This window comes from Fringilla coelebs, assembly GCF_963513975.1.
Source record: "Fringilla coelebs genome assembly, chromosome: 4".
Taxonomy (NCBI): domain Eukaryota; kingdom Metazoa; phylum Chordata; class Aves; order Passeriformes; family Fringillidae; genus Fringilla; species Fringilla coelebs.
Window position 1 is genome coordinate 57,654,992 of NC_140032.1, and position 12,227 is coordinate 57,667,218.

The window sequence follows — 12,227 nt, forward strand, 5'->3', positions numbered from 1 at the left end:
GCCCAGTACTCATGCTTCCAGTTTGGCAGGAAGCAGCCTTTCTAAGTAAGGAGAGAAAAGTAATAGGCTCAGAAAGCATTAGGTTTTCAGCTGCTCCTGTGCAGCAGTGTGGGCACTGGGAAGGATGCTGGCTCTTGATATGTTCAGCAGCAAAAAAAGCTCTGTGCCTTCTTAGGTGGGACAAGTTGGCCCAGGTGAGAGGAATTTAGACAAATTAGCAAATTCCTGAGATTTGGAACCTCTGTTTTTCTGAAGGAAGTCTTTTGGGTGAATAGCCCTGACAGACTGGCATTTGTCTGAGTTCTTGTTTCCAGCAGGTTGGCTAAACAAGCAATTTTCAGTCTGAGAGATGCCTGATGGGGCTTCTTATTGTAGATATTAACCTTTAATATTGTACACTTAAAGCTTGTAAGCACTGCTTGAAAATCACTCCAGCACAAATGTAAACCCTTAAAAAAACCCCAAACCTTTAAAAATAAATGGGATATATTCCCCTCAGAAACGCCAGCATTTAACTATTGTTAAATCCAGCCCTTTGAGATTAGTCTTTTGGATATTATTCAGCAAGAGACTTTGGAGAGAGAGACATCATTCCACACTTTGTTTGAGGAAACAATTTTTTAACTTTGTAGTTTGGCAGATTCTGCTGCCATATTTACAAAGTAGAAATACCTTAGTGTAGATGAACCTCTAAATATTTAAATTCAATTTCATACAACCCGATCACATGTACTATCATAATTAAGTAAGAATGTCACTGCAGTTGAGTACTGTGACTGGATAACTGCCTCCCCCTGCAAGAGAGATGCCAAAATGAAGCCAAGGTGTTTGTAGAAAATAAACATCAAGGGTGATGATGACATGTTTATTTTCAAAGCAGGAGACCATTATCCAGTCGCAACATTCACTTCTATTATACTTTTTGCAACTGTACCAGACCCAATCTCATTGATTTTTTCAAAGAGTAATTAAAATAACATTTGTGAATAATACAGAAGACCAACTGAAGAAACTGCAGCAACAGAACAACAATCCCCCAAAGTGGTTCTGCAGTGGCATTACAGTCTGCTTAGCACAGGAGGTTTATTTGATGCTTAATGAATAAGAAACTAGTGCTGGTGAACTGTAAATCTCTCCAGTACTGGTTGACTGTTCTGATGCTCTGTTTAAAGGCTGTTTTAATTTGCAGCAGCTGACAGCAGCCCCTTAAGGCCATTACTGCCCTGAGAATCAGGGAGGTCTGGATGAGCTCCAGCCCCACTCTGAAGATGCTGAAAAGAAGTCAGCATTGCAGGGATTGTTCTGTCACCAGCAGCATAAACTTTAGGCTGTCTTCTACAGGAATAGCATGGAATTTTCTTTATACCACCTGTAAAATCTCCTGATAATTTCTGATGAAAAGAAAAACCATCATTTTCAGACTGATGGATAATTGCTACTGGATTCTCAGATTTTCATTTTCAGATACTCAGGTTATTTTATATTAATCAGGTTTGATTTCTGAACGCAGTTTCTGAAAACGGAGAGTTTTCCTGCTTTTTACAGTTCAGATAACACATGAAAATCACTGATTTGGGATTTTAGCATTCAAGATAGCAAGGTTACTTCAGTGGTGTGAAGCTGTAAAATGACAGCCACTGGGTTTTGCTGCAAATTGGAAATATGAGTGTTAGCAATAAAATTTCTCCACTGCTAAGTGGAGAATGCAGGGTGCTGATGGAGCTGAGCTTCTCACAGTAGTTCTAAACCATCACTGAAAATGGCTGCCAAAGGTTGCTTCAGTTGCTGCAGCTTCTTGATCTTTATTATCTCAGAACATTAAAAGACAGCATTAAATTCGATTTCATGGACTAGCTTTTTGCAGGGTGGTTATTCTGAGAACCTGACTAAAACCACTGCAATCATTTCACATAGATGACAGAATGGCTGTCAGATATCAATACCTTCAATTTGTACTGAAATAAGCATAATTTGAATCAGTGATGTTGATTCCAAACCCTCTAGGTTATAGTCTATAATCCTACAAGTTATCCCATGCCTTAATTTTGGCATGAAATGGGATGACCCAGACTGCTGTAGACTTCTTGCTATTGTAAAGGGTGACACAAATAGGGGGGAAGGGGGGGGAAAAAGTTTTCATCCTGCTTCAATCCAGTTCAGAAAGTGTCCTTATTTTACCTCATTTCCCCAGCTCCCATGCCAGCCAACATATCTTTGTCACTTCTCCATAAAGGAGATCCAAAGCTGTGATTATTAGTCAGCTAATGGGTGGAGACATTCTTATGGGGCATATTCTGAATTCATAATTTGAATGAATTTGTAACTTGAATTAACTGCAGAGGTCTAACTTCATGCTTTGAACTTTGTTTCAGAGTCTCTTCAATCTCCTTTTCAAGCGGGATAAAGTTCTGCACTTTTATTTTGATACTGCTGTGATTATCGCTGTTATAGAGGAAGCAAGGAAATGGAAAAATCCCAACCACAGAAGGAACCCCAGGAGTTTAGGACATGTGTTTTGGTATTTTTCCCCTCACAGTACACTTGCCATTATAAATCAAATCCAGCAATCCTTACCTTTTGCCTAGAAACCATCCAGGATTTTATTGTTGGTACCAACAGACTGCCAAGAAGGATCTGAGCAGGATGATAGATGAGCAAAGGGACGGAAATTAAGGACAGGTATTCATAACCTGCAAATACTATCTTCAGCATGGGAATCCCTGCAGGCAGAAAAACAGGAGACAGACTCTCACCTCAGACTTTGAGCTCTAGATAAAAGCAAAGCATTTTATGTTGCACTGACATTTCATTAAAAAAAAAAAAAAGAAATCCCAAAATGAGCTGAAATGTTTCATATATTAAAAATCCAACCCAAATGAGCAAGAACATGAATACAAAAAATACATGGCAGAGAAAGTTCTGTGGCAGAAAGGGTAGAGTAGGAAATTCCATAAAAGATCTTTTCTAATGATGCTAATATTGCAGTAAATAAAAACTGCCACTTAAAACTTGATATACAATACATTCTGCTATAGCATAATGTTCAGTTGCTGACCACAGTTTCTGTACTGCTTCTTTACTACTTCCTCTCACTGGGAGGTTCTGTGTTCATGGGATTGTCTTCCATCCAACCTGCCCAACTCCTGCTTGTAACCTTCGCAACCATTCTTTGGCTGTTCTCCACTGGAGGAGGGTCATGATTTGCTTGTACATTCCCTCCAGTTGGTGAGCATCCATATGAGAGCCTTCTCTGCTTTGACTGATCCATGAGACAGAAAAGATTTAGTCAGCTGGGTGAGCAATATGAAGTGATCCTGCCCACAAAGAGTTAGGCAGCAGCTGGAGTACAGTGCTAGTTCCTGGAAGAAGTGAGTGCTAAGACCTAGAGATGGGCTGTTTTTTCCAAGAGCTGGAATTTGCACTCAGCAGCGCTAATTCTATCAGATATCTCCAAGTCTTCCTGCTTGATGATGTGATATGTAAAAACATGGCTTTTTCACTTCTGCAGTAATGAAATAAATTATGCCTTTGCTACCATGCTCCACAAAGTGCAGGTGTGGACAAAACCCGCAACCAGTTCTGTCTTGCCTGACCAGATATTTGCACAGCTGCCAACAGGAGCAGCTGTGATTCCTCAGGAGCCTCCTGTGAATGCACCTTTATTTCCTCTCTCATCTTGAGTGTCACTCTAGGAGTCCTCTGCCAGCACCAACCTTGATGTGAAGCAGACTGCACACGGTTTTCACAGAGCTCACAGTGTCTAACAGAATCACTTGGTTTGGGTTGGAAGGGACCTCAAAGACCATGTTGTTCCAGCCCCCTGCCACAGGGACACCTTCCACCAGACCAGGTTGCTCCAATCCCCATCCAGCCTGGCTCTGCCTTTTCTCCTTTCCCAGCAATGACAAAACAGTGAGCATTGTGCCACATAATCTCCATTTCCATTTGGCTTCAGATCAGCCAAAGCTGTCATATTTATGGAAACTTGTCTTTATATCTTCGATGAACTCCCATTTTCAACATCATTTCAGGCTTCCTTTAATAACCTTGACCCCTCCCTATGTGAGCAAACAGCTTATTTGTTGAATAATACCACTTCACCAGTGCCCCACTCTTGCTGACGTGTCTGGGCTCGCTGAAATCTTCAGAATGTTTCACAGCACCATTTCTTGTAATTATTATTATTATTAACCTAATCCCATTACACCACTAAAAATCTCGTGCCTATGCTAGTAGCCTTTACCTATGTGTATATTTGCAGGGATGGATTAAATCAAATAAATAAATGCTTGCATGCTTTATTTCAGTATTATAATTGCCTTCAAAACAACATTATGGACCTATCACACAATTGCTTATGATTAACACTAATTTCTGGGGCTTGGGAATAAATAGTATTTAGATAGAAATTAAATGGGCATTTGCATTATATTAAGGCATGTAATTTACCTCAAATGCCCACCATACTGTTTTTTCTAAACAGATAAAGTTTTATTGCCTGTTTCCACATCCCAAACTGACCCTCGTGGGTCCTTTTCTATTTTCTAATCACAGAAAAATACACTAGAGTCCCAAGCTATGAACATGATGTATTTCTGTTCGTAAGACAGTACCTGGTGTTTTGGTAGTGCAATTTCATCCACAGATCCAAAAACATTTTAGAAAGCTGAAGAGGGCTCCTACAGAGAATCAGAAACACTACAATGACTAGCCTAAGATCACACAGAAGCTAATGGCAGAGACGTGAACAGAATGCATCCAAAGTGACTGAGACATGCTTTAGATAACTGTACATTTTCTGAAAGAAATAAAAGAAATTCCAGCTTAAAAGGTAAATTCTCTAGAGGAAAACTATTTCTGTAAACTAGGAAAAGAAAATTAAAGTTGTCAAATATAAATACAAAATGCTATAATTAGCGTGACAATATAATTAGATCACTGGGTAGAAAGAGGTTCTTAATTCACAGCTCGTTTAAATACATGTCACAACAACAGGTTCCTGGAAGCTACTAATGTGCAATTAAAGTTCCTATTATTTACCAGGAAATGCTAACTGATGAAAAGAAGAAATAATCATTTTTGCAGGTAAGGACTAGTCTAATGGAAAGAAAAGAAACCCAACCTTGTTGCCTTTTCATGCACTTTCTGATCTTTATAATTCTGACTTTGCCAGTATGCAACCCTCCCAGAAAATATTTCGTGACAGAGATCCCCATAGTGTAGTCCCAAACACTTGTGCCAGTAACATTACCGCAAAGCTAAACAGCATGTGTTATTTATTTTTTAAAATACCATCTAAACTTTTTAGTAGCAATATGTAGTAGCTGCAAGCATCAGTATGACTGCTAATGTTTTCCAAATATATAAAACCCATGCAAATTTCTAATTAGAGAAAACATGCTCTAATAGTTACTTCTACCTCTTTTAAAATCAAACACAAAAACAACTACATTTTTCTCATATATTTATATATATATATGTATATAAATATACATATATAAACACTTGTGAGAAAAACAAACACTGAAGGCTTATGCCAAAAACACCCATTCATGCTGCTGTGGTTTATGGAGTTGCAAACTTCCAGCAATCTGGTTCAATTCTCTGCCAAAGACCCTCACTCACTAAATATCATGAGACCTGAATAACAAAGTTATCTTCTGTGCTTTGGGGCTAAGTTGGTCAGCTTTGCTCAAAGTGGGGCTTTAACAAGCTTCCCATCTTTCTCCAAAGATAGGAATGGGATAAGACAGCAGCACACCTGACTAGAACTACAGAGAGCTGCAGCAGAAGGGAGAAAAACCAAAGATTGTTCTACAGGTATCCCTTTCAAACAAGATCATTGGTATTCCCAGCTTTTCACCCCAAATTTCCCTCTTCCCCTTTGTTTGGGTATGTTTCTCCTACCAGTGCTCCCCCAAGTTCCCATGTTCCTCCTTGCTCTTTGGCTCTTGGTGTTCAGAGGCTCTTTTTCTGTTTGTGTTTTCTCCCTTCCTCCTTTTCCCTCCTCCACTCCCATGCTTTCAACCTCCAAGGGTTTGCTTCCCAAGACCTTTGATTCTACTCATTGCAGCCATGTAAGTTTTGGGTACTTCCACTAAAATCACTCAGCTCCACTAAGGGCAGGGGCACCAGCATCACAGTCCCACTGCAGCTGAGAGAAGACAGGTCTGTAGCAGGCAGCACATTGCAGTTTTCTCCCTTTTTTGTGTCCTCACTCAGCTCTTTTTTTCCACATTAAGCACTTTGCAAACCTGAGGAAAGCAAAGGAAACACTGCTTATCCTTGACCTTCAACAGCAGCAAGGAAGAGTGAGAGCACTGCTCTTGCAGCACAGGAAAGCCCTCTTTGCTCCCCATTGCTCCAGGGTGTTCCAGCTTGGCTCCAAGGCTGTAGATTATCAGCCCTGGCCAAAGGCCACTGCCTCTCTAATAACCTGCTCAACTGAAAGCTACTTAATCCTTCCCCCAGTTTGCACCCACTATAGCCTCCCACATGCTCCCCTTTCCCCTTTGCTATTTTCACATTTCCTAAAAGGCCCATGAAAATATTATGCTGCACTTCACTACATTTAGTTAACTGTAAAATAATAATAATAAAAAACCCTAAAAGATTTGAAGGTATTTTAAAGATAATTTAAATATAGGACTCTTTTCATCTAGCTATCACTGCAGTAATATAAATGAAGCAAATTAATTTTAATGCTCCAAGGTTCTGATTCTGTGTCACTGTCACTGACAGGATCCAACTAGACTTTATGAGATGGCATTTGACTTTATGGAAGTGAGCACTATGCACGCATTTACAATTTTACAGGGACTTTAAGCTGTCATGCTGAAAAATGTTTATAAAACATTAATCAAAAAATGCCTCTTTAATACAATGCATTGTCTGAAAGATGTTAGAAGGCACATATTGTAAATGGATTCTTTTTCTGACTAAAGTAATTTCTACCAAAAGCCTTTCCCCACTGCTATACAAGTACACAGTGTGGAGAGATAAAGAGCACTTTCTCAGCACATTACTACCTGATCCAAACACTTGGGAAATCACTAATGTACAGCATGCCATATTTCCATGTCACACATGACACATTTGTCTAAAATTACCCAACAGAGTTTGACATTGCAGCATATTCCTTAGCAGAGCTTTCAACTGACATCTGCCAAGTAAGAACTTCAAGTAGGAGCTTTCTTCTTCTAACAAGCAAGTAAGAGTTTTCTTTTATCCTATACCCATGATGGAAATGATAAAACAATAAGTACTGGAAATCAGGGGGGTGTTTTTCTATTTTAATATGTTTATTTTATGCTTGCTGGATGTGTAAGCTCCCCTTAAAGCACTGTTTCATCATTTGCTGTTTTCTATCACATTGCAATGGGTTCAGAGAACTTAATAGAACATTTTTATTACCACCAAAACACAGGCCATTATCTCTCACACCCAAAGCAGAATTATTCCTAGTGCTCTACTTCCATACATCACTGTATAGGTTTTTTCCCTTCAATGTCTTCATAACAAACAATTTATCCTAAACCTTTATTGCCTACATTACTGAAACACATTCCACATCACAAAACGCTGCAGCATTTCTTCTCAGGAAAAGAGATTTGGGGCAAAACAGAGAGGTCATCCTAGGGCTATGGAACCATTATGGAACCATTACAGGAATCAGAATGCCAAAGAACCCTCACAAAGAGGCACTGGAAATACTTGGAAGAAAAGCTTTAGCCTCTGAATTTTTCCCTCTCCCTTGTACTTGTGAATGCATTTCAGAACCCTCAATTGCTACAATCTTCAAGTGCAATACACAAAATGAATCAAGTGCATGATAGCAGCTTCTCTGATGCTCTCCACACCACTCTCTTACTGAAGGATCCTCTCAGGGATTGATGTGAAAGGAACATTTTTGGTCCAACAGCTATTTTTTTCTTCATCTGAGAAAAGGCCTGTAAAGAGGGGCTTATATTGTGCTGAACCTCTCCCAGGCTGACAGAGCAGGGAGGGTCTGAATTTATGCTGCAAAGACAGAGCCAAATGAGCACCTGAAATTTGACTGCTGAGTTTCAGAACAGCTCTGCTTGGAGCCCAGTGACTGCATGGTGGGAAGGGCTGGTAAGATTCAGCCAGTGCCCAGTTTAGAGGATTAGAAGAGAGTTGTTCATGCAGAGAGCTGCCAGAACAGCAAGATACTGCTCATCTCACTTGAAAACTTTCTTAAGGGTTTCCCTGTTTCTTCCCAGGCAAATCATTGCTGTGGTTAGTTTTGAACAGACAAAGTCACACACTATGCCTGTCCTCAGTGAAGCCAAACCAGGGATAGAAGTTTCTTGCCCTTGTTCAGACTGTGCTATGACATACTGAGATCATGATAGAAAAAGATGCTTTTGACAAATTAACTGGATTCCTTTTCCTACATCCGAGCCCTCTCCAAAGCACACCCTAATTCAAGTTAAATGCTTTTCCCTAAGGACCAGTTTCTTTCAGGTATGGGAATAGCTCAATGATACCTGACAATCTCTAACAATGCAAATATTTGTTGGTTACTGAGTTCCCATTCCAGCCAAAGAAGGCACCTTCCAATGTAATATGAGATCACATTACATTGCAGGGAGAATTCTGCCCTTTTGCCCACATACATGCTGTATAAAGAAGACTCATGCCTAAAATATTCTCAGGGAAAAAAAAAAGAATTTTTTTCAGTATGTTTTCATATTTCAGGTCAGTGACAAGTGTAATGGAAAGCAAAAACCAGGCTCATGGAGTGGTACAAATAAAAATCCGAGGGGGAGATTACACAAGGGACTGTGGGATGTTAAGTGACACTGGAAGAACTGCAGGGGGAAACTGCAAAATGGAGGCTGTCCTCGCTCAGCTTGGAGGTATGGACCCTAGTCTTCAAAACCATTTCCCTCTCTTTGGGAAAGAACAATCCCCTTGCATTACATTAAATGATTTACCTCTTTGCAGGGTTAGAATTACTGGGACGGCTCTGCTCTTAATCAGTGATGTGGCCACATACTAGCCATACACTTCTGTGGGATGCAAAAATTTATGCTATAAGAGACTGGACTGGTACAATATTTAAGTAAAGTAGGAAGAGAAATTAATGAGAAAGAGGATTTTCCTTTTGCTGTAACTTTAACAAGAATTTAAAAAAAAAAAAGAAGAAAATTAACGTGCTTTGAATGCTTTTGCTCATTCTTTTTCTTCAGGTAGCTGGCCCACTATACTCATAGAGAAATCAGGAATTCATGTGCAATGTAAGTACAGCTACCAGGGAACAGCACATCTTGATACCATCAAAGTTTTAGGGAAATAAAATTGCAAAAGCTGGGAGGAAGAGAAAGAAAGTACAGTTTGTCTGTTTCTGTGGCTTCAATGGGTGCATTCAGATTGGAAGTGATGTTTAATGAACAGCATAAGCAATCTTACCAGCTGCTAACAATGCAACATTTAACACCAACAACTGAAGACTGGTGCCTGAGACTCCCGAACACCTCCACCTGGCTGACAATATGGTGGTAGGAATTAGTTAACAGGGAATTCAGGAATGATTTGAACACCCTAAGTCATTTTTCATATGTGCCTTATTCTTAATTTGGCACCACAATGGGGATGTAGCAATGCTGTAAGCCCACACTCACATTTCAGAGCTTTTTTTTATTGCCTGGTTATCAGCTCACTCTTCATACACACACCCCCTACTCAAAGCACAGGCAGCAAATTGATAATTAATTACAAATTTGCTATCAATAACTAAGCTACAAAGTTAAAATTAATAGCATTTAAAACCCTTTTTAGAGGTTTAGTACAGGAAACCTACTAATGAAAGGAATTCTAGACAAAGAGATGGACAAAGCAACCTAAACCCACAAAGCTGAGATTTGATTAATTTGATTCTTTCCTTGAACACTACTGCCTTTCCACACACAGCTGAGGCTAAGATTTCACAGTATTAAAGTTTTGATTATATCTACACATATTATTTTAAAAACCCCATTAAAATTATATTTTATAGTTTTTCTTATTAATTTTGTAAAGAAAGGCAGGAAAAGTTTATGTTCCAACCTGTTTCATACTATCTTTTCATGAGATTTTTTAAAGCTTTTTCTCTACCTGGAACCTTGATGCAAAGGAAAACATGATACACAAATTCATTATAAATAGTAAACCAGGAAAACCCTTCTTTTCCTAAAGGAAAAATCTATAATTTTTCCTTTATTCATCTAATTTCTGTAGCCAAAAAAAGAATACATGAGGCTGGAAAATCTTACTGCTCCATTTGGGAAGGCATTTTGAGAAAACAGCTCCCTACACCCTGAAATCCTATGGGAAACAATCTCCTATTGTAAAACTCTGTGGATAGGGTTATGTGCTCCAATGGTCATGGCAGCTTTTAGAGCTGGATCCCTGCTCCAGACTCCCAAACTCTCCTGCAATAGGAGATTTCCAGATTTCACTGCTGCTGTTGATTTCTCACATCTTTGCACCCACTGCTTTAGAAGTGTCTGGAGTCAGCAGCTCAGACTGGCTGCCAGAAGGTGCACTGAGAGAGCAAATGTAGATACAACTCTCTCAGGGAGACTCAACATCATCTTCAATAGTCACCAGCTTTAGTATGGGTGACACTCGTAGCCTCTGCCAGCTTGAGGTAAAAAAAAAACCAACTTGAGTCATGTCCAAACATGGATCTTCCCAAGGGTAACCTGTCAACTGTCTGCTGAATATAATGCAGTTTCTTAAAGCAGATAAATTAACTTTAACTGTTTTAGGTGGGGAGGGAGAGCTCCTGTGTCATTATCATTTTACAGACGGATATGTGTGTTTACTTTTTTTTATTTCATTATAAAGAGGTATGAGCTTGCTGTCATTAAAAACCTGCAATCTGGTTTTTAGTGTCTGATCCAATTACATGTGCTTCTGGAAAGACACACAACCAAATAAATAATTGGAGAGGTGCAACTCTGAAATGACAATTGTTATTCATTGATCCCTTTCTGCAAGTCGAGATTGAGAGATGTAAACTTCAAGTGAATGAGATCTCCTGGGAGAGATTCTTCAGTTCAAACACAGTAAACAACTGTTGTCCTCTGATGCACATTTTAGTACTGCTGCAGGCAAACTTTCTAAATATTAATAAAAAACCTATACAGATGAAAAGGAAGCCCTGGGAGCTGGTACAGAATTTCTTGCCACATTCTAGGTCTAATCAAAGAAACATATGCTTCGGGTCAGAAAGGAAAGGAGATTCCCTAATTTGCTGTAGTATTTCCCTTCTAGAATCACAGAGAGGTCAAATTTGACTAAATTGCAACAGATTAAGTGTACTAGATTGTGATAGCTGTGGTTAAAAAAACCAAGGGAGAGCCAGGTATTCTGTGCCCAAAAGCCACCATGACTCACTGGATTATGCCATTTCCTACTGTCAGACTGGCCTGCCAGCACATTTCCCTCTGCAAAGTTCAGACCCAGGGGTGCCCTGCTCTGAAGGAGGCAAACAGGGGCCAGCCACATATGAGTAATGAGAGAAGATAAGATTGATGCTCTGACACAGACAATCTCAGTGACCACAGCCTACCCAAAACTGTCAGTTTGACTTCCTGGGCAAGATAGTGATTGGTGTGTGCAAGCAGGAGACACTCACCCTATCCCCAGTTACAGAAATCTTCTGCTTATATTTCAGTTTGCTAATGTTCTGATACAGATAACACATCTGTATAAAATCTTGTATTATATATATCCAGATATACATGGTTTTGCAGCTGTACTGGAAATAGGTAACAGCCTTTCCCAGGCATTTTTGAGGTCTGCAGAGGGAGAAACCATGACAGGTACTTGGTGATAACCTGACTGATAACACTGGTGAGTAAGAACCAAATGTTGGCTCTAGAAGACTGCCAGGCTAAGAAATGTGACTCACCTGCCTACAAAAGAAAGATGCTAACATGAGAAAAGTGCAGTAGATCAAGATGCTTCTGTTCTCACCACTGTCATCTCATGTAACACAAATCCCTTGGTTCTTATTTTTCCAGAGAGAGAATTACAGAGCTGAGGAAAAAGCCCAAACAATAACCTGCTGTTCCTTCCAAGCAAATGCTGGGCAAAGACTGAAGTGATGAGAAAAATATTTCATTTTGGCCCAAAGAATCACCAAAACTTAAAAAACTTAAACTTATCAAAACTTAAAAAAGCTTCTAGCAGTCACTAAGCCCACTCCTGAGGAA

General features: G+C 39.6%; 1 protein-coding gene across 2 annotated transcripts in view; it reads right to left on the minus strand.

Annotated features, from left to right (window-relative positions):
* Positions 1 to 12,227, minus strand: part of SLC10A7 (solute carrier family 10 member 7) — a 139,636-nt gene that overhangs the window by 4,236 nt on the left and 123,173 nt on the right. For both annotated transcript variants that reach the window (XM_084205183.1, XM_084205184.1), the window contains one exon: positions 2,575 to 2,720. In XM_084205183.1, the coding sequence (XP_084061309.1) occupies positions 2,575 to 2,720 (146 nt within the window). The remainder of the gene's footprint in view (positions 1 to 2,574; positions 2,721 to 12,227) is intronic.